This window comes from Xylocopa sonorina, chromosome 15, assembly GCF_050948175.1.
Source record: "Xylocopa sonorina isolate GNS202 chromosome 15, iyXylSono1_principal, whole genome shotgun sequence".
NCBI classification, from domain to species: domain Eukaryota; kingdom Metazoa; phylum Arthropoda; class Insecta; order Hymenoptera; family Apidae; genus Xylocopa; species Xylocopa sonorina.
The window spans coordinates 962,298-989,634 of record NC_135207.1 but is presented as its reverse complement, the minus strand read 5'-3'; the positions used below and the strand labels follow the sequence as shown (position 1 = coordinate 989,634).

General features: G+C 37.2%; 2 protein-coding genes across 2 annotated transcripts in view; both read right to left on the bottom strand.

Annotated features, from left to right (window-relative positions):
- The window catches only part of LOC143430606 (circadian clock-controlled protein daywake), a 210,144-nt gene that overhangs the window by 169,283 nt on the left and 13,524 nt on the right, over positions 1-27,337 (bottom strand). The gene's annotated exons all lie outside the window — the stretch shown is intronic.
- On the bottom strand, positions 1,313-21,852 carry LOC143430601 (uncharacterized). Its single transcript, XM_076906951.1, has 4 exons — positions 21,700-21,852; positions 5,223-5,320; positions 4,889-5,092; positions 1,313-1,858 (listed from the first exon to the last, which is right to left on the bottom strand). Exons 1-4 carry the CDS (start codon positions 21,774-21,776, stop codon positions 1,353-1,355), a joined length of 885 nt encoding a protein of 294 aa, XP_076763066.1. The 5' UTR covers positions 21,777-21,852; the 3' UTR covers positions 1,313-1,352.

The following is a 27,337-nucleotide window of genomic DNA, read 5'->3' as shown; positions in this document are numbered from 1 at the left end:
AATCTTGTTACAAATAGAACGATTCCGTCTTGCACTATGTAAAATTCACTTCACAGTTTTCATTCAAAACAGGCAACACGCGTTTTTGCTCAAATCTTCACTATCTTCCATTCTTTCTTATTTCTAATATGTTGATGTTGGTTACTGATTAGTTTAAAAATTTTCTAACGATGCTTCCGTATTAAAAGTTGCAATTTTACGTTTATTGTTGGATATCGTTTATTTGAAACTTTTGCTGTCACTGTAGGAAAATTGTTTACGTTGATTGATAATTATTATTTTATTTATGCAGTTCCTCTGGTTGCTTTCGAGGAAATCTGTTTATTATTATATATTGAATATACGAACGATGCCGTTATCCATGATTTCTTTTCCCTTCTTCTTCTCTAAATTCGATCATTGTGATTTAAAAAAAGTTAAATTATATCTTCTTCCTGTGTAAATTTTGATTGTAATCTATAAAAATGGCTGATAAAATCATTCACATACCAGTTCTCAATAATACTTCACAAATATCTGCGTCTTACAATTACCGAGTGTGAAACGTCTCCAACAACCATTTTCTATTTTAAGTTTAAGAATCTTCGTTCACAAACTTTTAACGAAATTGGATCACTGTAGTCAATGATTGTTTTCATCCACGTCGTCCAAGAACTGTCACTAGTTTCCCACATTGTTTTTTGGTAAAAGTGCGATCAATATTTCGTTTGGAAAACTATGTGAAATTGTGTTTGCACGATAGTGATCGTTATACTAATCGATTGTTCGATTCACAAACCTGCTTCGCGTCAAAAGGATCCATTATTAAAGGATACGATTCATAGTAATCATCGACATATTTCACAAATTAACCTCCTGCAAGTGTTCCTACAAGAAATGCGTCAGTATTTATAGTCACTATAAACGTCGACTGTTTCGTACGCAAAGGATGGCGCTACAGTTCTTCACCGTTCCGTTCACAAGAGATGACTATCCCTTACAGCATAAGCCCTTCTTTCTTTTTGCGCGTTGTACGTTGCGATTGTAATTCCCGACAGTTTCGTTCGCAACAGAATATATCAACCAGAAATTAACCTTCGCTTTTTCAAGCCAGAGCAGTCCGATTCCTATCAACGTCAACTGTTTCCTTCTCAAAAGGAAAGGGGTAGATCGTCCACAAGTACTCCTTCCTCGTTTCTCGTTTCACACGTGGTTACACAATATCCCTCGACTGTTTCATTCACAAAAGAAACTTCTGAAAAGCCCACCCTGCGATCGAGAATAACGATCTTCACTGAACAACCCGCACTCCCAGAGACCCGAGGATGATTCGCGAAATTCAAGAGTCCACCCGTCCTTGTTCACCTCGTCGTTTACCACCAATACGGTTTTTGCATGTACGGTGGCATCGGGACTTGGCCAGTGGTCGGATACGTGCTCGGTTCCATCAGCTTCGACTGGCACGGTTTCCCATCTTTGATCAACAACGGGACCGCGACCCTCCTCGGCGAGCATCCGCTTCCACTGGCCTCCACCCTCTCGGTGGCTGCCCTCTTCGTCTTGTATCTGTGGTTCTGGAACCAGATCTTGACCTGCGTGGGCGTCAGTCGGATGATCGAGGCCAGGTGCTCCCTCTCGGGCGCGCTTAGGTATCTCTGCTGGCGGAAACGTCTCTCGAGCTCGAACGTTTGCGCCTTCGAGAACAACACCCGCCTCTTCCGTTTCTTGTGCTCCGTCTCGTGGGGCTGCGACTCGCTCGTCTGCTGCTCGTCCTCGTAGTCAACCGACTCCTCCTCCTTGCACTCGTGGTTCGTCTCTTGCTTAGGCGGGAACGACAGGTCCGAGATCGTCGGGCTGGTCGAGTCTGGCTGCTGCAGCACTGCAACGTTCAGGATCACCGTGTTATTAATATTTAGCCGCGAGACGAATTCTTTGGTAGAGGACGGCTGGAGCGATGTCAGGGATTTTGTTTGTTCGGGATAATTTTTTCCTGATTCTTACTTTACGAATCGAGCGCGATCCGAGAGATCGATCGAGTGAGGATATCGAATTGAACGAAAATCGGATCGATTTTATTTACTAATCGAATTCAGATTAACGATTTCGATGGTCTCAAAAGTTGGTCGCCAGTTTCGCTCTGATTCACAGAAAATCGATGAACGTCGTTTACGGATGCGTCCAGATCGTCACGAAAATGACTAGAACGAAACACTGCAGCTGCATTTTTTACTGCCCTCCGACTAACGATGATTGCAGGCAGATGCAAGCCTGTATCGATTTCCAAGGAACGAGTGTTTGCTCATGCTTCGAGTAATTTAAACCGATTACAATCGTTTTCACGGGAACCAGTCAATCGTTAACAATGCAATAATTCTATTCCATTACAAATTATGCTAATAAAATAATTCAATCGCGTCACATTCATTCGTCTTTCTAATTTTTAAACGAAAATTCTATTCGATTTTAGATATATATTTGAAAAGTGTGCACAATTTAATCCATTATTATAAATTAATTTATATATTATTATTATTTAACATAAAAATATAACGTAAACAAATATAAACGTACGTGGATGTGATTATTGCAGTAGATCGAATTGACGGTAGAATATCGGAAATATTCGGTCCACGACACGGTATGCTCGGCCTGGTCACCGTTTAATCCAACAATATTTTGATTAGCCTTTGACTAAAGTGGCAAATACCACGGTGGCCTGGAGACACGTTAATTTAATGTACAACTACGTGGTCCCTGGTTCCGTAAGCACACACAATACAAAGGTTGGGGAGGGTGCGAAGCAATATACAGCCAGTCTGATACCCTGCTGCACCCCATGGGACCGACTGTATCATTTTCATGGCCGATTAGGCTGCGTGCAGTGGCATAGTCGCGTTCTGATTTCAATTAGATACTCCGCGTCGTGAGGACTTAACGTCTTCGAAAAAACAGATTCCGATTAGATAAATGTTCTTTTCACCGTGCAAAATTTGAAATGCTTCTTAATTCGTAAACGTATACTATATATTTGTATAATTGAAAATTTAAATTTGTAACGATACATATATGCGATATAATTATTAACTGAAAATATACAAAAATGAAAAAAGGAATAATACGTTTCCTGTCTACGATCGCTATTCGTCAACTGCTGTTATTCTGCCGCGATCGTCGCGTCTCACGAGAAGACAATCGAACGCAATCGCAAATATAATACGTGAATCTACGAAAACTGTTGCAAATTAAATTATACGGCACAGTGTTCACATTAATCGGTGTTCAGTGCTTTATTTTATAGAAAAAAACAGTCTACTTGTGTAAATGTCACGTATACAAATTCACCGGTTTACTGATAGTTGTCTTCGCGATTAAATCAACGCAAATTTTGTTAACCAAACTTCTACCCTACTATTATAACAATTGAGACACTTTGCTCCATAGAAGAAATACACCACCTATTGTCCTCGATGTAAATTCTGAACAATATCAAAACAAAAATTCTCACACGATCTAATCAAAAAAAGGCAAAAATATTCCAACGAATTCTCTACCTGTATCCAACAGCCACAACCAAGGACACTCTGTAGACATTTAAAGGGATGAAATGGTCGCATCCCCTATTTTTCGGTTCTACGATATACCGCGAATAGCCGAGAGAAATAAAAAAGAAAGAAAAGGAAAGAAAAGAAAGAGGACAGCGAACGAAAGAAAGATAAGGAGAAGAGGTGAAAAGAGCCGATAGGCTACCGATGGATGTTTTGGGCGTGACAATTCCGATTCATCGAGGGCCTACAGGGCTACACGCATCTGTCCTCGAAAGGACATCTGTCCCCACTGTACGATCCAATCCGTGCGCAGGACCCACGAGGACCTTTTATACGACCATTAGATCCTGCTTAGCAGACGCGGGCCAATTGTAGGGTGTTAAATAAATAAGGGTTTCGAGCGTGGTCCCCTTCCGCTGCTCGGTTCTATGTGTCCGCGCACGGGTCTTGCGGATCGCGTGCTTCCAGCGAATTAAGAGGAAACCTCGGATGGTGGAAGATCCTACTTCTTTCTCCCTTTCAACGAGAGCGGAGGAACTGGGAGCTTTTGTGTCTTTTCGTTATTTTTAATTAACAAAGTAAAGTAGGAAAAATTATCCGTTTATGAGATGTAGATTAAATGAGTTTGGAAAAAGGGAACAATTTTTATCGGTTATGGGAACGTGGAGTATTCTTTGATGAAATATTATCATTAGAAGAGATGAATAGTTTTTTACTGTTTACTAATTTTTTTTATGAAAAATATGTAGTAGTTTAACGAAGAAAAGAATTTGATAGCAACGAGGAAAATTTGTAAGAAGAAAAACATTTTTCCTAGAGGATAGTTTTGATTGACTGAAAATCTGAAATACTCTTTGGAGAAATGTGAGACGAAGATATTTCATGAAAAAGGAAAATTTTAAAGAATGAACCAAAATATCTGTTTAAAAAAACGCAGTAAAAAAAATTGAAAAACTATATATTGCTTGTCGAACGAAACCGAATTATTCTCCAGAAAAATGTTTATACGTCCGAAATTAACGGTTCGCGCTCGTCGACTTTTTCGCTCGGGCAAAGTAACAATTCGAGTTCATTTTGCGAAAGGATGAATTTGATTTGCAAGAGGACAAAAATTCAAATTTAAAATAGCAATATCGCATACAAATGAATTTTTATCGTTAAATTCTCCTCTTCTCGAATGCTAAGAATCTCTATCGTTAAGTTCTTCGCGAATACGATCGATCTCGTTTCTCAACAGTTCGAAATCAAATTTGATTTCTGAAATCCATTTTTGTAGGGCTTGGAAACTTGAAATCAGTGAACGAAGAACTCGAGCGCAAACGTTTGAAAATTCGTCCAACGACTGCATACGTTTTGCAACTCACCGTTCACTTCTTCGAGAGTCTGAGGCAGCGTAGTTGGTAACGTTGGTCCAGTCGGCCATCCAAGCAGCCCAGGTGGTGGCGGTGGCAGGGTCCCTCTGTTCAAGTTCGCGTATATAGCGGGCTGCAACATGGCCGTCGTGTGCTCGAAGAACTGTTGGTACGCCGACGGAACATCGTTCGTGGTCGGTAGCACCGTGGTACTACCTGCAACGAGAATTTCCAAAATCCATCTCTTTAGCTTCCAAATCTAAGAAATGTAACGTTATTCTTCATCGTTAATTCAAAGATTCGTAGAATAATAATTAAGTACTAAAGAAAACGTATTTGTTCGTACCTTGAACTTCCGTTTCCTCCTGAGACGGTTTAGAGTCGAGCTGTAGAATGTCATGAATGTGGAAGCCTGTCCTTGGCATCTTGATGCTCTCCAAGATTCTGCAACAGCCAAACCGCCATACGAAAACCATTAAAAAAAAAAAAATTGAGGTAAAGGATTGAGATAATTATTAAGTCGACAAAATCGCACTAATCGTGCATCTAGTTCAACACGTTCCTATATATATTCGTGCACAACAGAACTTTCGTATTTAATAAAACCGTCCTATACGTTAATTAGAAATAAAAAAAATAAACTAAGAAGCAAAAAGTAAAGTAGGAAACTCTGTACGATGCCTGCAAACGAGACGGGTGATGGGGACCGGTTCGGAAGAAAGGTCCGCGCGAGTCGAGAAGTCGGGCACAAAGGTCGGTTTTTAAACGGAATCAATCCAATTTTCCAAGTTTTCCCGCAGCGCGGGGCCGTCGAGAAGCCGGCGGGACGCTTAAGACCCGATTAGACGCGTCTTCTGCCGTCAAACGGGCCGGCTACCTGCGGCTACGCTGCCAAACAACCTGTCCCCGGGCACAGAAGCAAATTTCTAGCCTCCTGGTTTAAGCCAAACGACCTATTATCGCGGCACGTTCGGCCACGTTCCCGATGAAAGACCCGCTCGCTGGAAACTTTCCCTGATTTTTAATTCAATCTTCCGTCCTCGATGGAACCAGAGAGAGGGTTGTCGAATTATTACGGAATTAGACATTTCATGGAACTTGACTAACCGAGTAATTAAATGGTACCACAGATGGAGATATAGATGCATCTGTTTGATGGTATTAGACTTTTGTTGATAGAATTCACAGGTGGTGTACAGAATTCTTCAAAATGATAGATTTCATAGAGTTTATATGATTAGCATACCGAGTAACAGTGGGTGCAAGGATTAAAGGTGAAATTTAAAATTAATCAATATAGTTATTAAACTAAATTAGCAATAACGTAGCAAGTAAGCAGAAATTGTGCTAACCTATGAGAACAAAGTGTTACTAGAGATGAGAATAATTTTCTTTTATAAATAAATGATTATTTAAGAGATTAACTTAAATGTTGCTTAAGAGAGATATTTCTGAATGTTTTGTATCTGCAAATCGCAGGACACGGTTGAAGGAAAAGACAAGTTTCTTAAAAAATCAAAAAGATTCGAGCTACACTTTTCCCTTAAACAGAAACAATATTTTCCAATAAGATTGTTAATTTCCCATATTCATAACGCGATGGCGGTACAAAATGCTGTTTCCCTTTCTTTTCTTTCTCGTAGCTACGGAAGTTTCTTCTTTACTCGAGAGAAATGAGAAACCTAAAAAAGAAAAAGGGAAACCCGAGATAATCGTCTTTTCCTTTACTTTTCTCTCCACGGACATCACAACAAAGTCGCGAGGCTAATGAAAAAAGTTCACGAAAATTTCTAGTCGATTTACGTTCAGAAGATTAAGTAGTTGAACTTGATTAAACAAGAAAACGAATGAACGTTACTTCCAGCACACGAGGATAGTCATTGGTTACTATAATATTAATTCGAAGGCTGCAGCGTTGAAATCACCAGCGATTCCAGCCGCGTAATTAAGTAATCGCTAATTATTAGAATTTTATTTCTATTCTTGCTCTTTGTTCGGTGAACGTAAACATTTCAATGGACGTCACCACTCGCGTTACCGATCTTAACCAAGGGTATCGATAATTGAACGAACGCTGACACCGATAAGCTCACGATACATCTCCGTGAAGCCACGTGCAAGAATTCGAGGGCCATCAAGATCTCCATTCGATTACGAGACAACAATATTGCCGATAAAATTATCGAGGGACTCCCTGAGCGATTTTCCTCGCTATCGTTCCTCTTCTTATCTCGAGCCATTTTTATACCCCTTTTTGTGAAAAAAATCCTAGGAAATATATTTGTTCTGATATAAATTTTAAAAATTTTACATTTTAACTAAAAATCATCTTGACAAATTAAATTAGTCGACTTTTAACTGCGGTAACTTGTCTTTAACGTGTTTAGAATCATTATTTTTTCTTTTTTTAATTGGAAAGCTTTTAGCGAATGGGATAAATGATTTGTTGAGAAATGATGCAAGAGTTAACAGTTTCGTAATTTCAGTAATTAATATCGAACGGAGAATATAATTTAAGCATCGAAGTACCTCTTTAAATATTAAAATAAAATATATGTATAACTTGTTTAAATTTGCTATATAAAAATTGTTTATTTTCAAGTATTGATGCTTTGATTAAAACTTTAAATTTAGCCAATTTAATACATCGTTAAGAAAATAAAAAGAAATCCTGTTTTGCTAAAATTTCAGTTCCAAGACAGTACGCATTCGTATCATCGCGCTCTCCTAAATACCCGATCTATCGAACATACTTTTGTCGTATCAAAATGAAATTAAATACTCGTTATCGGCAGATCAGCCGGCTGATTAATAATTAACCCATTACGGCTCGACGAATTTCACACTTTGCCCAACTCCCTTCGCGGTCCTTTAAAAAATAAAGTTCCATCACGAAGAAACGGGATAAATCACGCTTAAATGAATCCCAACCATTTTGTTTACAAAATCGAACAGAAACGCATGCGACAATTTTGCAAAAGCACCGCGCTAATGCGGTGGTAATGCTTATATAGGTACAGCGGTCTATGGAAAAAGTGCTATTTAAGTACTACTTTTTAGGGATGACCTCGAGGCGATTAAAAAGCTTGGCACACGTGTTATTACGCAGTCGTCATTTTTGTTTTTCTGTTTTTTTTTTTTTTTTTTCTTTTTTGAGAGTTCGTTTACCTATTATTGAAAGCGAGCTGCCTGTACCAGACGTGATTCAAGAGACTGGTCGGATATGATAGCAGCGACCAGGGCAGAATCTTATTCTTGTCCGCCATTTTGAAAGGGTCTCGAAGAGATGTTTAGTAGTGGCGTCAGTACATGTTTAACGTCCTCGTGGTTCTCGCACAGTTGTTCCCGCACCAACTTCTCTATTACTCTCGTTTATTTTTATATCTATGTACTTTTTTTATTTGTTACTTTCGGTAAAACTCCTCTCTAGATCTCTCTCGTACCTTCTCGTTACTATCACTCGTCCACTTTTCTAATTCAGCCTCCTCTCTACCACTTCCCCAAAAACATGTCACTCCGTTCGACCCGTTCAACCCGTTCAACGTTCACTCGCACACCTGACCATCATCCTCTTCCGAACGAACAGTCTCTCCCGGTTCATCCTCGGTCCAAAACACTCGCGAGTTACTACGATTTTCGTTCTTTCACCGGAGACCACCACTATCTACTCGAACTTTGCTCTTCCAGCCCAACGTGTACAACGAGGACGTTTTCAACACCGTTCGCGTCTGGACGGGAATCGAATGCTAAAGAATAGGGAACCAGCGACTTCGCGTCTCCTGGCCACCGTTGAAGGACTCTCCTTGTACTTTTCGAGTGTCCTCGACGAGCACTTGACGGCTAGTGTTCCCTACCTCCGCGCCGTTTCGCTCGTCAAGCACCCTTGAAACCCGAGGGCGGATCCTCCGGGCAAGGGCGGAGATTCCGGGCTCACCCCGTGGGAGCGCGGTAGTGCCGCGCGACAATCCACCCCTTCCCCGTCCGTCACTGGAGAGAATTTCGTCTGCTGGACAACCATCGACCGTGCTGGAGCGTTCTTCGCCGCGGACGGGATCAGATTGGTATCTATTGGAATCGAGTCGAGGGGGTTCGTTGCTCGTTCTTCGCAAAATATTTACTCCTTAAATCCCTATCTGATTTATTTAGTGTCAGTCTAAATTCAAATTGTTATTTCAACTGCGATCTTTGTATCATCTTTAGCCACTCGCATTCGTTATTGTTTAAACGATATATTTTTATAGTTGCTATGCTATTAATTAATTGCTATATAAGAATCTTAATTTTCTCGAAATATCCACCAAACGAGCGTTAATAAATAATTAAAGTGGCACAATCTACTTTCTCGAGATCCGAGAGTGTGCAGCGTAGTAGAAGCTCGAATAGAGATTTATTGAAACGCGGTGGTAGCTCTGGGGGTAACGAAACGGGGGTAGGTTCTCGACGAGGGTGGAGCTTGGACGTCGGCCAATCGTGGCGCGGCTCCTCGAGGATCAACCGGGAGAAGCGCCACGGGGGTTGATTTCGAGCGTTGTCGCGCGTTGGCCAATCGGCTCGCTCCATCGATCAGGGCTTTTTACACCGAGAGCACACTTTGCGTCGAGTGTTAATGCGAAAGGGCATTAGCGGTGCTTTTACTGTGTCATTTCGATTTTTTCACCCCCGCCACCCCCTCTACTCGGCGATTTTAGGCCACTTCCTCGATCGTTCTCTGTCTTCTTCTTTCCGGTCTCGGGCGAACGAGTATGTATATCGATAGTCGGAAGTGGGTTAGAAGCGTCCTCGGGCGTAGCCGCGATCGTTGAATAATTCGCGCTGCTCAACGCGCCGCGAATCGTGAGGAGGCGTTCGTGATTGTTCGTGGCGATGGAAACGGGCTGTGGAAAAATGTGAGCTAAGTAGAAAATGTTTTAACGAAAGTGTATTTAACGAAAGATGTTGGTGTTCGTTCTTAACGGGGTTGTGGTTTTGGTATGCAGTAGAGTGTAGGAAGATCGTTGCAGGTATACAGTTTATGGAGAAAATGTTGGTACACGTTTCGTCAAATAATTGCAATTTAAAACTGAACATAGTTTGGAGTCTAAGATATATATATGTAAATATCTATTCGATATACAAAATGTTTTCGTTTAGCTAATTGGAATTTATTTGACACTGTGCAGTTTAAACTGAAGAGTCATTAGATATTACACTGTGCATGGAAATATTTCTAGTATTGTTCATTGCAGTACGATTTATTGTTTATGAAAGATTTTTAAAATTTTTCAATTCAAACTTTGCAGATAGATTCTGAATATAATACTTTGACATTAATAGGAGATGCGTCTTTCCTTTTCTTTATTTACGTTTCAATTTGTTCACGTTTATAGCAATTAGAAGTTGTTATATCTATCTGTAATATACCGTTAATTAGTATATTAAATACTATATTAAAATTGAGGTATCAACTATTATGATTTTTATTATGACTATAGTATGGAAAATGGGAACACTTTTAGGGATCGTAGAGTGTGCGAAAAGTTTAAAAAATGTTAAATTATTTAAGTACTATGAACAATTGAAAATGGAGATATTACTTTTCAAAAATAATAAGTACTTATGTTATACCAAATAAGGACGTGAGTACTTCAATTTGTAGAGTATTAGTCATATAAAACGGTTCTTTCCCGATGTGGACTGCTCACTGCCAAAGTAATTAAGTCGTATTATTTGGTGAGTCACATATTTTGCAGATTTCAAGACAGATTAAAACATAATATATCCGTTACATCGATAAAATTCGTTGAAGTAGGGATTAGACTAATATCACTGTTTAAAGTAACCAAGGGTTCGGATTTCTGAACAGTTTAAAAGATTCAATCGGGTATTTGCATTTTTTTCTTTATCTTTTGTTAGTCTTATTGTATAAGTATTTAGATACACCCTATTTAAGAAAATTTTTTGATTTTACTTTTTAAATTATCATTACCTTCGATTAGAAAGGTCGAAGAACATAGTAATTTAAATACTTCCAATTTATAATTACCTAGTACTAATAAATAAAATAAAAATCCACAGGATATGCAAACAAAAGTGAAAAAGTTTTTAAAGAATGTAAACGTGGATATGGAAAATATGTATATATGTATAAACTTTTTCATTTTTTCTTTTGCATATCCTGTGGATTTTTATTTTATTTATTAATACTAGATAACTATAATACTATGTAGGTAAATTAAATAATTTTCATAATAAACTATATGATGAAATACGATCATAGAAATTGAATAGATACAGTTACTCCACTTTCACATTTTTAACGAAAAGTTTCTCAGTTTTTGCATCTAAATATTTTAATACCCAACTGTTCAATTATCCAAATAAATATTGTTATAAATATAATTTAATTACCAAAAGAATATATGATCTATAAATAATTGAAAATTTATTCATTCGTTATTCGAAAGTTACTTTTTCCAGACACTGCAGCCTCCATATTAATTTACAATTAGAAATCTTTACTGTACACCCCTGTAATAATTTCATCGCTTATTTTATACCTCCAGTAACCTGGCCATAATGTAATTTTCCTTTATAATACCGCAGCTATAAATCCTACACCCTCTAAAAACTTTCAAACAAGGAAACTAACCCATTGTACCGAAAAACCATGATTTCGAAACCTATTCAAAGTGAAAGGAATAAATGGTACTCGAAGAAACAACAAATTGACTCAATTGGAATCCATAAATGTTTTTAAGGACTGACATGATGGACCAGTGGGTTGTAACAAATCGTTTACATACGTATCGTGATAGAATTTAGAGGTGGACGGTCGAGAGTGTTGGCCATATAATGATTTAAACGAAGAGAACAGGTAAGGGTGCAGGGACAAGGATGGAGCGGGTTTCCGGTTCATTCAGCCCGCGCTTTTGTACGATCGCGTGGAAAAGTCAAAAAAATACGGGAGAGGGTGGTTCGGACCTTACCGACTTTTCTCAGGAGCTTTCCGCCCTTGGATTTATCGCCGCTGGGAAATGTTCGTGGCTGATTTCGTCGTTTCTGCGAAATTTATTTTCTTTCTGTAGAATTAATTAAACGAAAAGAAGAATACTTGATGTAATGAATTTCGATATTTAACAATTTTTCACAAATGAAAATTTTGTATACGGTATACGAGATTTGTTATTAAATTCTAGAAATGCTGGTTGCTTAATTATGTTATTATTGGTATTGAAAAGTTTTAACGGTATTGAAAGTATATTTTTGCGATGTTATTATTGATATTAATGGTTATTATTACATAATAGAATCTGGAATATCGTTATTAAGATTAACAGTTATTATTAATGATTTAAAGTATTATTATTAATATTGATAAGTAACTTTTATGTAAGAATGTAAAATTTATACATGCTTTACTACCGAACTGTTATTAGAGCGATAGTTGGAGATCTGAAAGAGATTTGTTTGAAGAAACTCCTGTATCTGTTTATTCAGGGTGATGTACGAAGAGGGTCGAAATGTTTTACAACGTGTTCCACTTAAAGGGGCCCAAAAGTACTTGTAAATCATCCGCTGTTAAATAGATATCGAAACAGTTTTTGATTTACTATATAAGTTCAAACGTGCCGTATATATATGTATATAAATATAACACGTATGTTGTCAAGGAATAAAAATTAATGAGTCGCAAGTTTCATAACAGAATAGATTGATACACACAACATATAAACAATAAATATCTACGTGTACATAGATACAAATCATTCTCAGTTTATTTTTAATAAACGTAATTGCTAATAAACATCGACATTTGAATCCATTTGAAAGAAAGCACGTCCAATTTCAATTTCATGGTTCCCATCTAAAGTGGTACCTACGTTAACAACGAGACGCAAAAAGTGATGAGACACAAAGTTGCGAGATATTTGAAAGTCATGAAACATTAAGAAATATGATCAATCTTCGGTGTACACGCGCATGGATCGTCGAGTGGGAGGCCCTCTCGCGTGTTCCGGGTAACTCCTTTTTCTCAGAAGAAGACGCGACGGGATGCACGCACCCATTGTAACCCATTTCTACGGCTGCGCCGTTCTAACTCGGTTAGAATCGGATTCGGAACGAGACGTCCTCGTGATTTTCCCTTTCGAAACGAGCTGGAAACTCCGAGCGTCGACGCGGCTCGGATTGTGGACGTCGAAGAAAATAGGCAGGGGGGGGGGGGGGGGATAAAATGCGACGGAAAAACGAAGAAGAGTACTGGAGAAGTTCGAGCTGCCGGGCAATCGAGCAACATTTGCTGGGATCCCACGATTGTTTGGCGATAGCTGTGCCAACTTGTTTCGAGCACGCAACCCAATTTGTCTGCGTCTCATTGTTTTACTGGCCTCCCGCTTTCCTCGTTGAAAATCGTACGGGGGTGATCGTGCCACGGATTATTACGGCCCTTCAATGATCAAGTGCTACCCTAGCCTGACCCTTTTTCTGCGTCCAAATAGTTTTTTACCGAATTTTTTACCGCTCGTTTTCTGGTCTTCTTCTTAGCCGATGTTTAACGTCATTTGCAGTTTTCTGGGTTGCTAAAACTGTTGATGTTTATATATTTGTATGGAACATTTAAATGTATAAAAATAATGTCAAATCATGTACAATGAATTGCTTAAAGTAAGATTGTTGTAGACATTGTTATACTTGCGGATAGAGTACGATCAATATTTATTAAGGTTCCATTTCTAAGACTGCGTTTATAAATGTACAAATTTACATAAATATCTGCAGTTTTATTTCTATTATTTATATTATTATATAAATATCTATTATTTATATTATTTTTTAGTTAGGATTGTGTAACTATAAATATATGCTTTTATTTATCTCGCGCGCCGTTATATGAAACATTTACTGCACCCACGCCATTTGCAATAAGTAAGGGATCGTTTATCAAGTATCGCACACATTCAGGAATTACTTTCACTTTAATTTCTATAAGCGTTTTTCGTATCTCTTTAGTAAATATTTGTATTATGTAACGTGCATAACTTTCGTTACAAACAACCATTTTCTTTAATTCGTTGTTATTTATTAACCCGAGTAGTCGACTGACTCTAACATAATTATAGCAATAGAACCTCTGAATTTTAATAATAAATATCGATGACATCCACGAATCAGAGCGTACAGCACCGTCTATGTAATAAATTTCGAAGCGATATTACGGCAGTAATTGGTAATCACACGGATGATATTAATATTTAATTAACCCTATGACTACTGTCGATACCTAAAGGAGCTTGCAAAACTTGCATTTGTGATACTGTACATGTCTAACGGTGTTTAGAAAAATTGCAATGCAACAATGCAGTATAGACCTACATGAATAATATTGTTCCAGTGTTTTAATTGTTTGAATATACCTTCTTAGAAATACGCGCCCAATGAAAAGTTTCACCGTTCACGGTGATAGTAAGACTAGTGCGTGTCAATGTATGCCGTGGTCAAACGGTGAAAATACATCAATAATTCTCAAAATTATTACTTTATTTAAACTATTTTTAAAGCATTTAATTTTAATTTTAAATATAACTCCGTTATTAACTATATTACATTTATTTATCCCTATATCGTTTTGGGTAGTCAGCACACCGATTACTTTTATTCTTTAATTTCAACTACTTTCACTTGTATAGTTGCTATATATCGCTAGTATTTTATAGCTAATTTCTATAATGTAATAAACATTTAGACTACATGTATAGTTGTTACTTTACAAATAACTATCTCTTTTAAACCGACTCTTAAGTGGTTACTCTTTCATAGCGGTATACAAAAGTAAATAAGTTCGTTAGTAATTTGTGTTACAGTTTTAGGCACGTGTAGTTAGTTAAACCTTAAGTGCATGACACAATGGAATAAAGTCGGTTCCCGGAAGCTCCTCGATTTTAACCTCTCGAAGGCTTCCCTACCATTTCAACTTTACGTTGAATAATGCCACCAGCAAGGTTATAAACCATAACAACGACAAAAACTGGTTTGGTTTAAGGAAGAACATGGCTATATCTATGTATAGACAGCGACAATTTACTGCACATTGTTGCGGTACACTGGATTTTACTACTACCAGTGTTGGGTTTAATTGCTACGTTACCCGGCAGGTGGTTCTTCTTTACTTTCCCTCGCCAACCTGTACCATCCGTCCCATTTTCTGTTCTCGAAAATTGCAAAAATAATCTCGTCGAATCTTAACTCGAAGCATCGACTGACTAAGCAACCTAAATCTAACATCCTCGATTGAAACAGATCAGATTAGCCGATGGAAAAATGCTGGCTTCTACAAACAGTGGATTAACCCGGAGTTCATGGCTGACAATGAGGCTAGTTGGCTAGTCTGGTTCGTCTTAAGAGTTACAATGATTACTCTAACCAGATACTGTTAACTGGTTGCTTCGAGTTAATCAGTTAAGCCGGATGCTGTTAAGGAGATTATCGACATTTAAATATTTAAATATTACCTGTAAAGGGGTTTCTTTTTTATTTAATTTTTCGAAGATTAGAGGATTTTTGAAGATTCATTAATTTTTAATAAAACACATTTAAATAATTTTAAATCTCAAAAAATGTTTACAATAAAAATAATTTCTATTATCTATTCTAATTGATATTCTAATTCTTTCTAATTGATAGCTGTATACATAATTCGTCGAATATTATTTTCTTAATAATTTTATATTTGGAAAATGCAAAAATCTCTCCCCCTCTCTTCCTGGCAATTTTGATTCTTAAAAACTCTCTACTTATTGTTCTTACTCTCTAATTTCTGAGATTCTAACATTTTTTTCACCAATATTTTTTTATCGCAATATACATGATACACAGACCCAATCGATTGAACTAAACGAACAGAAAAATGTAAGTTCTACGAATCCCAAGTATACCAATATCTAACCAAGGACACCCTTTGATGTATAATTCATTCGTACCGGCAACAATTATATAAAAAACTAAATAACTAAACGAATTCGTGTCGAGTCAGCAAGAAATGACACTCGAGATTTGAAGGGGGGACAAGCGAATGGTACCAGCCGGTCCAAGTTTATAGCACACTCGCGCGCACTAGTGCTTGTCCCGGATGGCCACTTGATACTTGGCTTGGTTCACAGAAAAATTCAGGTGTCGAGCTTGAGAAACGTGCCGAAGTGAATGGAGGTGCATCCCCATTTACCAGATATTTTCTCTATCCGCCATTAACACGACAATATCGGTACCTGTCGGTCAAACACCTGAGGCTTCTGACAGTCGTTATTTATTGCCAGTACGTGCCTGCGCAAAATTTCACCGCCTCTACTCTCCTATCCAAGCGCATTTCCCTTGTAAATTCAATTGGCTCCCCGAGCTCGCCAGGTATGCACACGTTTATACGCGAAATCTGTACGTTCGAGTGGCCACTAGACTTGCTCGACTATCGAAACGGTCACCCTCGAGTGGCGGTTCGAGTGGCTGTTATTACACGGGGACTATAAAAATTTTTAAGTGCGCACCTTGCGATGCTGGTGTTCTTGCCACTTTATTGCCATCTACTACTTTATACACATACTTTAACTTAGTATTTGGATCTTTTATTATTTTGGTATCGTGTTGTTCCATGTGTTCAACTTTTGAAGGAAACGAAACTATTTTGACATTGACTCTTGAATAATGATTTAAAAAATATTTGTTTGCGAAGTGCTAAATGTATAATGTCAGTAATTTAAGGTATCCTGCAGACATTTAGCCAAATATTATAAAATAGACTATTGCAAGTAATCAGTGCCATTTCTGAATTAGTGCCATTAAAAGATCATGCCACTGAAGTTATTAGGCGGTTATTGGGTTAAAGAGCTCTAATCCTCCAATGCCCAAATTAATTATTGTCAATCAAGAGAAATATTTTACGTTTTTCAAGTAAATTGCTGTGTAACTGTCGGAGTTTCTATAGTCACTGAACAGAACTATGGGCATACTTTTAATTGTAAATCGAACTTTAGTCATCAATCATATCTGTCGAATTATTTGTGACTTAAGCCACTCTGAATTTTAGTATAACAAGCTGAAACTAATTATTCACCATTTCAGATTAATTTACTTGAACTGAAATAAATTTTTAAATAACTTCACCAATCCAAACAAGCCATAATTACTATATAAAATGTTCAACTCCATCAACATTACACATACAATTAATAATACATCCGGTATTATATTTGGTTAATACTCGCGAAAAATTCACTTCCCACCCCTTGCACCAACGAACTGTTCGCTGCTCGCGCGACTATATCACATTGAAAGTAATAAAACCGAGACGGAACTGGTAAGAAAAGATGGCCGCTTGACAGAACGGGATTTTCACGTTCATTCACGAGTTGATCACAATGGAGCAGCGGATCCTGGAGTCGTGAATGAACGTAGCGTCGTAGTACGCCGCGTAGTAGGCGGCACGGCGGGTGGCCTCTTCGTAGAAAAGGTTCTTTCACAGAGCCTTTTTCTCGCTTTCGAGAAGCTCTCGTCCCGGGTCTTCGACACGGTGGAACGCCACGGGGCCAAACGTGACCAGGGCCGTGCACGGCTCGTTAAACGCCAGCCACCGGCGTCGTTTAGAAGCGTTTAAGAAGTTATTCGGCAGGCAGGCTGGCACAAGGGTAGTCGGCGAGGTCCCATTCACTTTTTCGGCCATTCAGATCGCTCAAACGCATTCGTGTACGAGCGCAAGGTCGCGGAAGGCATTCTTGTGGCAGTGTCGATTCTAGTCCATCGCCATTTTCTTCCTGTCGATGACTTTTTGTTTTTCCTTTTTCTTTCTTTAGATTGAATGCTCGTTAAAATTGAAAAATTTTACGTACAGAAGCTCGATAAATTGTCAAAGAAATTAACTTTTCGATAAGATTAATATTAATATTGTAGGTCGTTCAACTCGTCTTGATATCAGTAACAGCTATATGAAATTAAAAATACTTTATTATTTACAAATTTCTAGGTGATCTTGATATTTGATCGAGAAGAAAACTTTTTATACATTTTCTATAAATTTTGTTAACTTGTAATCGGTCTACCTTTTTGGCAGATCGTCAGAAGTGTCTAAAAAGTCGTGGCAACAGTGGTACACCCTGTATAATACATAAGTACGACTTCAAATCGTACAAGTACAATTCTTTGTTCCATTTAAGAGTAGAAATATTCTAGAGGTCTACATTTTATAACTATTTAACCTTTTAGAAGCAAATGAGCTTCGTCGTTAAAGACATCGGATCGTCATTTATATATCAATACATTATTTTTATGCGATGTGCTACAACTGAATGGAAAAAGGTTTTATAATATTAATTTCGTTTACAATTCAATTATGAAAATATTAGAACGGCACTGCTGTTCGTAAACTACATATATAGCTTAAACTTGGAATTTGTAGAATTTTCAATTTCGAGAATTTATAATAAAGTTCAGTTTACATGTCTTTACATTGTACCTACATTTTTATTGAAAATTTTGTTTACATTTCGGTATTTTTCTTCTCTTTTATATACGTTAAATGCTTTCAAACGCAGAGATCTGTGTAGAAAAGTATTAATAAAAATAAAAAAGAAAAGTATAAAAGTTATAAGAATCTCAGAAGTTGGAGGATAAAAACAATAAGTAATGTTTGGTTGCTGACAATCTGGACACTTTAATGAACAATGAATAACGTGGCGCGAACAGGTCACGCATGCTTTTGTGTTCGTGCTATAACAACTAACTTTTTTTTCGAGTCACTACAGTTTCGATTATCACTAGACAAATTATCATTAAAATTAATATTTCACTATTTATAAACACAACGAGATAATTAATTACGATTAAGTGATTTCTTTGATATAATTTTCTGTTCATAATAAATTTTTATCGATCTATTATGTAGAACAGTGCTCCGCAACCGCTGTGCCGCAAGGTGATCTTAAATGTGTACATTTTTAACCACCAAATTAGTTGAAAATTTCTCACGTCAAAGTTCGTCTCTCAATAAAGTTTTTCTAATATACATCACCAAAACAAGCTCACGTATCTCATAAATTAATTAATCAAATAAATTATCTTGCTATATCTTATTAATAAATTAGTTAAGGAACAAACTTTACATTAAAATTTGAAGAGGAAATTTTTTTACGTGTAATCTATAACTAAATATTTTTGTTCTTGTGTTGGTATACAATTCAAATAACTGTACATAAAAGTTGGATAAAAATAAATGTCTACACAAATAAAGCTACTTTATTGTGTTCTTTTATCTAATGAAAACGTACACGTGTTATGATAATTCATGTATTCGCAAGCTTTTACTTGTGGTGTACCGTGGAAGACAAAAAAATTGGGAGGCACTGATGGTAGAAATTTAAATATTCTGCTGAGAAAATAATCCTATTCAACCATCCTAATTTTATTATTTTCGTTTCAATATCCATGTATCGAGTTTCTATTTCACGACTGTTGATTTTATTCGAACGATTTTCAGACGAAATCAACATGTGAAATAATCATTTTTTCCGCCACCGACACAATGCGTGCTAAAGTAAATATTCCACAACATTCTAGCATCGTTCGGTACTATCTCATATATATCTAATCATTAATCATACGAGATGTGACGAACAATGTGAGAAAAAAGAGGAACGTATCATCCGTCAGTGAAATCGCGTGGGCATATCGATCGACTTGCATCGAGCGATAGCAATCGGACGAATATAGGTCGCATGTCGACTGAATTGAACATTTTAAAGATCGAACTTTCGATTCTTATCGAAACTACAGTAAAACCTCGGTGAACGCTCGTCGAATCTAATCGGAGGATACAAGTGACAGTCGGTTCATTTTGATCAAAATGGTCATTTTTGTTTTAGAAATACGCGTGACATTCGTTGCATTAAGACCATTTCAAAGAAATTGGCGAATGACTATGCGATTTGAATCGTAAGTAAATCGTAAAGTATTCACATTTCAGTATTCCTCTCTGTTTCTTGTATTCTAATGGTATTTGAGTATTTCTAGTTCTCTCTTTCCTTTTTTGTCACTCTCCTTCTACATAGTCCTCTTTATTTAATTTCATCATAAAAATAATTACTGTAAAACAAAAAACACCTTAAAATAATCAAATAAAATAATAATCTGAAAATCTAAATAATATTAATCACTTTAATTTAGTACACTTTCTAGTAATTAGAATGTTCCTTAGAGTATTTCTTCATTTATTTAAATTAGAGTTATTCTGTAACCAAAATACTCTAACAAATAGCGAACAAGATGACAACAGCCAAGTTATTCTCTGATTTATTGGAATATCGAAATATTTCCAAACTTACTTAAATTACTTACTATTCAAGTCGTTCTCATTTCGTTGCAACAAGGTCGATATAACTAACTCACTATACGGGATGTTCTATTGTACGTGGTAAACTAAGAAATCAAGTTCATGCGAATCGGAGGTTCTCAACCTTTTCGGATGCGCCCAAGTACTTATAGATACTAAAAACTAAAAACTAAAACTAAAAACTAAATAGATACTAATTTTATTGCATTACAATCAATACCTTCTCAAACTACCCTTGCAACAAAAGTGTATTTAATACTATACTTGAATACGTTGAAACACAAGAATTGGTGTTCCGCAAACGATAACCAAGTGTTCGTACGAACAATTCTAAAAGTAACGTATAGAACAACGAAACACTGTCTATTTTATTATTAAACATCGAAAAACGTTTCTTTTGCAGGTATTTCATTAGTGTTCCTAAAAAAACTTCCGACTTAAAAAGTGTTTCGCGATGAGAAAAGTTTGGAAAACACCGCGTTAAAATATTGACAGGATATTATATTACGATACGCGACAGTAGCCACGGTAGAAAAATCCGAATACTTAATCTAATTCCCTTCGGAGAGTTGATCGCCGCCGACTTTGCAGTGAGGAACGCAGGGCGCGACCATCCGCGTTACGATTAATCCGAAATTTATGGTGGAAACCCAACAGGTGTTCGCACTTGGGCCCTTTCAGTTCTCGCGTGTCCAGCCGTGTAACAAGGCGTACCACTCTATGCCAAAGGATTCGCCTAACCGATATGCGTGACTGCTCTTAAACGTTCGCTTCCGGTTTCCGGCGCTATCCGCCTAATCAGATATGCTAATCGACCACGTCCCACCCCTCGCTCCGTTACCACCACGATCCCATTGATTTTTCGGTAAAAAGATTTGAAGAAATTTAATCCAATTTTAATCGAAATTTAAGCCGAAATCACGCGGTTCGTTTCGATTGCAAAGTAGACTATTCGAATCCAGATCAGTTTGCTTCCTATTTCTTGAGGCAGATTAGGCTTTAGGGAAATGTTGAGTCGAGTCGACGAAATTAGTTTCTGTCAACTAGAAAGTATATACATTTCGATGCTGAAGTTGTGGACTTTGAATAAGAATTTTAAAGAAATTCATACACCAACGACAAGAGTAACCGAGAAATAACGCAAGGAACCAGATAGTAACGTGGAACTATGCAATGGAATTCTTTTTAAGGAATTTGTTCTGTCATTTTTCTCTCCGGTGTTTAATCTTCTTCGATTACGAGCTTGTATGATATGTCGTAACGCATTGATTTATTTAGCTGTTGCGAAATTATAAAAACTGTATACTGTACGAATTAATTTTGAGTTATAGATCAGTAGAATAAGAGGCCTTCCGCCTGGTGATCGCATCCACGCTTGCCTTCTTAAATCGAATACTTATATATTGTGCGTCTGTTGGACGAAGCGTAGCAACAAGTATACGCAGGGAAAAACCGATGCATTTGTGGAGATCCTTACCTATACTCGTCCTCGACGTAATCCGGAGGGAACAGATGCCAGGATGCGTCGTAGCAATCGTCGTATCCGCTTGCCATTTTCTCCTCTTTCGACGGTCTCTTTCTCCCTCTTCTATGCGAAACTCAGAGTTCGGTTAAAATTCGCACGAAAGCCCGCCAGTGGCTGGTTTTGGATGCCCTTTGCTCTAGAACCTCGGTTCAACCACGAAAGCGACTGATCTTTGGCGACGAGTTCATTCGAAACGATATTCTCTCAACATAGATGATAGTGTCACCAAACACTTTGTATATACTACAATTCACATCGATCGATCCACGATTAAAATAGCCGAATCCACAAGCCTGGTCTGTCTATCAAACTTTCAATTCTATCCTTACTGTTAGTCCGTCCGAGACAGAACTCTTTATTAACTTCCCTGGTGCACGTTACGTAGCTGGTTGTTCGGATAAGTCGAGAATTTTACGTTTACGTTGTTCCCGGCAACGAGGAACACGATTCCGCGAGGGAGGAAGTGGTTGTTGACACGGTGGCAGACGGAAATGTCGGTGAAATCGGTGACGGGAACCGAGTAATCCTCGGCTCGACCAAACCGTAATAGGTGTTCTTACTTACTGAGAACTATACGTGGATATATCGATCACCTATATATTGTATCGAAAATATGGCTACCAGATAGGAGCTCGGGCAACGTTATCTGTTTGATAACACCCTATATAGATTAGTTTGACTACTGTAACGTCAGAGAGAGCCCAAATGATAGCGGGTTCTCCATTGACTCGATATACTTCCACGGAGAGAGACTGAGAGAGGGGGGATAAATTTATTGAAAAAAAAAACGTTTGTTTCAAGTGTTGGTAAGAATATCTAAAAAAATTTTTGCGTTTTATTAAATTATAATGGTATTATTATAAATATCAATTCGTTTCAATTTACGTTCAATTAGAAGTGTAACAGATATATTGTCGGAAGAGTTTCGTTTGTGCGTTTGAATTGCGAAAATGGAAATGATTTTACCCTTTTGTATAGTCGCTGTGTTGACTGAAATTAGAGAGGTTCGTACTTTTAGGCTAGATTCGCAACGTGGTAAAATTAATTTTGCAAAATTGTTCGCCGTTACGAAACGGAAGAATGGTTATCGTTGCGATCGTCGCAATTGCGGGAAAAAGGCGAACCTGTAATAGAAAAGTACCTGGTAGAAGGAGAAGAAATAATACATTGCCGTATCTTTCACGTGTGACGGTTTTACGACGATATCTCGGACCAATGGTAGTTATCTATGTTTCTATGCTGGCTTGACACCGAAAGATCTCAATAGATACGCACGTACAGGCACAATAAAATTGGTTAAACTCTCACTGTTACTCTTACCCTTTCGTAGCTAATTACAGTCGACGTTTGACTCGGTGTCAAGAAAGTATCCCTTAAATTTATTTTATTTTCATTCGTATATCGTAGCTAACAGAATTCAAACATTTTCTGTGAACAATATGTATAATATATGCAACACGTGATGTTGTTTTGGAATGACTTGAACACGATATTCAATTAAATATACGCGCGTTCAAGAGAAACGCTATTCAATTTAGTCACATTACGCGTTGGATTTAATTAAATTGAACAGTGTAAATTATTATTCTATTCAACCAAAGTGTTTAACCAGAATTCTTGTAAATCCTATTCTACTTTGATCGTAAGTGATACAATTGTAATGTACATTTACATGCCAACCAAAGAATTGTATTTTATAAAATGTATAATATAGTTTTTAAGAGTATAGTTTAATTGAATTGAATAACAATTGTAAGAAATCAGATTAAATTCTCTCGAAGAAATATATATATATATATATTCTGACGTAGCTTAAGTCTGAAATGTACAGTTCTGCTTAGCTGTATAACACGATAAACTCTATCAAATTGATATTACACATAATTAATTAGAAAATTTTAACTAATTTTAGCTGATTTTACTGATAGGGCATTTTAGCTGATAGGGCACAATAAATAGTATATATTAACATTAAAAATGTTAAAGTAAATTAAATCTTGTGATCGAGACTGCATATTTTTCTTTCGAATTTTTGCTCATCAAACCAACCACATTGTTCGGCCAAAGTGACTTTCATTTTAACAGACCAGTCAATAAAATTGAGCCATATACTTTCTTCTTCTTTAGATCTACATAATTACGATTTTTTAAATATATTCTTTTCGCAATTGTAAGTTACAGTTAATTTTAACATAAATCAACATTAAAACTAACCTAGCTACGAATTTGTTACTAATCCAGGTCTGACCAATACCAAGACTGAATTCGATTAACGCTAAGCTAAAAAAGAACCTAGAAAATTCCTCTAATCGTTACCATTATTGTTACCCAACTAAAATGTATCAGTAACACCGCCGAGGCATTGTCTTCATTTTATAGTTCAATCCCACTCGAATCTAAGCCAATCTAAGCCCGGCGTACGTATCCGAAATCTAACACTATCTAAGATTTCATCGCACTCGAGCAAGATCTGATACCATCCCGAAATCCGTTTAGGCCAGCGCCGATGTAATTCGATCCGAAGTCACGGATCCGCCGGCATTAGTACCTACCAACTGCCTAAAATCGATCGAATCGATCAACATCGGTAAATCCCCGCGTTATTATCGGCACGATCGCCAGAAATGGCGACGACCCGCGGAACGAGCACGTTTCCGCGATCGCGGAGAGTAATCTCGTCGATCGTTCGACCGTCGTCCAGCCGCAGTGCAGATAACGAGCACTCAATGTGTCAAGGACGCGACAGAGTTCACGCCGGTTACCGGCTGGTTATCAGCCGGTAATTGTTACTACTCGACGACGCGGTTCTGCCTTACAATTTGTTAATGACAAGAGACCCTCGAGGTGAAGTAGCCAGGCTTAGCCGACAAGTGCCACCGAACAGAGGCTAACACGAGTGCACTGATAAAGCAAAACGTTTCCTTCCTTCCTCTCTGTCTGGGTTCACGCGTGCGAATCTCGATGAACGGGTTGCGTGGCGGAGATTCAGGTGTGCTGTCGCTGTCGCGTGTCCTGGAAATAAATGTTAACGGTAAGCGTACAACGATAGACGAAGGCTAGGTTGCCGCAACGATGTTGGCGGATTGGGGTTAGAGAAGAGTTTATCTGTTAACGTGCACGAGATTTCTACTTGAAATGTTAGACTTAATTGTGCACCAAATTGTTCTTTTCGGTAGATAATTGTGTACACGTTGTCTACGTGTATTATACGCATTTATAAGGATATGGGTATATCAGAAAGTATTTTTAAGTTTCTAAATAGAATTTAAGCTTATTTTAGACATTTAAGGAATATAGTTTGGTTATTTTCTTTTCTTTCTACGTGAATACTTGTCCGTGAACAATTTTTGGAAATCCAAGTAATATCGATTAGTTGAAGAAACCGAGTCATGCGATAAATGTAATGGCTCCATCTACTGGGTGGCTGATCGACTGTTGAATTCAGAGACGAATTGGTACGCAGTCGTTGACGTCGAAGGAATAAGAATTTCTTTTATGAACGTTACACAAGTACATTCTTTTGCCGTGACAAATAACAGCTTTGATTGATAATTGTGCCGTGCGTTTACCAAAGCAAGTAATCCCACTTTTAAAAATGTTAAAATTATAGAGCTAGAGCACTTAGGATTTTCTTAATCATTGTACATTTTTCATTGAGTTGATCATTTCGACGAAGAAACCTATTATTTCTTATAAAGAAATGTGAATTTACTTCAATTAAATTAGTCGCGAAAGTAAAAAAAAAAAAACGAAATACGACTCTAATAAATTGATTGAGAATCGTTACTTTCTATATTAAAGTAGGATACTTTCAGCAGCATTAAAGTATAGGATATTTCAAAGCACCATATACAGAAAATTGCTACTTTTTTTCGTTATTTACAAAGAAATCGTACTGTGATTCAGTCTCATATTTATCACACGAACCGATCGATTCGTGCAGGTAGTTATTGGGTTTATTGGTGACCCACAAAGAAGACCGATGGAACGATCGCGTTACGGGCTTTCTTCCGTTCATTTTCTAGGACAGTATAACGCACTTATCTCTCGATCGAGCACATGTACGACATATGGGCCCGTAATCTCAACTTATCGTGATTACCGATAAGCGATACTTTTTTTCGCAAGAATGGACGCGCCGTATCTATATTATTAATATTGTGGACAACATAATAACAGGACGGTCGGCTACATTCTTACATAAAGTCAAATGAAAAATGCTCTCTCTTAACAGATAACACATCTCGAGTTTTTAAATAATTCTATAGTTTAGAATTGAAAAATTCGAATAGAAAAGAGAAACTGCACTTGCACAAACCTCTCGTTATCGAGGAAGGTTTAAAGCGCGTCGAAAATTAATTTGTCATTTTCTTCTGTTTTTTGTTTTTTTGTTTTTTTAGAAGGATACGTTTAATGAAAAGATTAATAAATATCGACTGACAGTGTACACGGTAACAGGGTAACAAAAATAGTACTGTATTACATGCTTATGCTTGGAATATACGTGACTATAATTTATCTTTCGATTATTTAAAAATAATTCACGCCAAGTTCTCAATTAAGTTACTAATTAATAGCTAAAAAGTATTTACTGACAAAAACCTACAAATTGTCCAATGAAATGTTATTTCTTAAAGAATCCACAAGCTCCGAAATGTTTCAGAATATATATTTCAGTAAATAAATCAGCATAAGTCTCTTCTCGAACTTTTCCTTTCGATGTTATTTTTGCAGCTAATCGCAATTGAAAAATTGCAACCACGATAATAGCCACATGAATTATCTCTGGAGCAAAGACTGAACACGATAACAAGCCCGTTTTTTTGTACTTTGAGCGCTGTGGAAGTTTACGCCATACTGAATAGTTCGCATTTATTGCACAATATTGTAGATGTAACTAACATACCAAATACTTCGTAGACCGTCTAATTATTCTTTGCTATCATCTGTGATTCCTTATCGACGTGTCGTGCGGCGCCAAACTCTCGCCAGTTCGCCAGATCGCTCGCGAATTTTTCTTTTTTTTTTACTCTAATCATCGGAAACTTGTTGTCGCTAAACGTTTGATTTGAAATTTTTATTTAATCCCGATAATTACGTCGCTCGAAATAGTTCGAACCGATATAAAAATGATAATTCTATATTTTCGTCCAAGTTTACTGTGGCAAATGTTTTTGAATGATCTTCGAGTAATAAATATCGTCGATTGATGTTGTTATAATGAGTATCTTTAATGCAGTACTAAGTACCTTATAATAGTAATTAGTTTTATATAGCGGTTAACATTTGTGACTAACTTTAAAAGGGACTGAATAAATAGCCACATTGTTCTTCTTTTTACAAAAGGAAAGCACATTCTTTAGCAACTTTCAAACACACGCATACTCCGCAGACTCCGTCATATTCGCACACGTTCATCAAACACTAACGACACGTTAAAGGTCTGGTCGAGAAAAAATTCTACAAGCACACTTGAGAACACGCGCCATCGCACTATCGCAACGTAATTGAATAGCTTAGAGATGAGACGAAAGCTTTTAAAGCCCCAGACATTTATAACTACGGAAGATCTGGAGATTTTATTAATGTC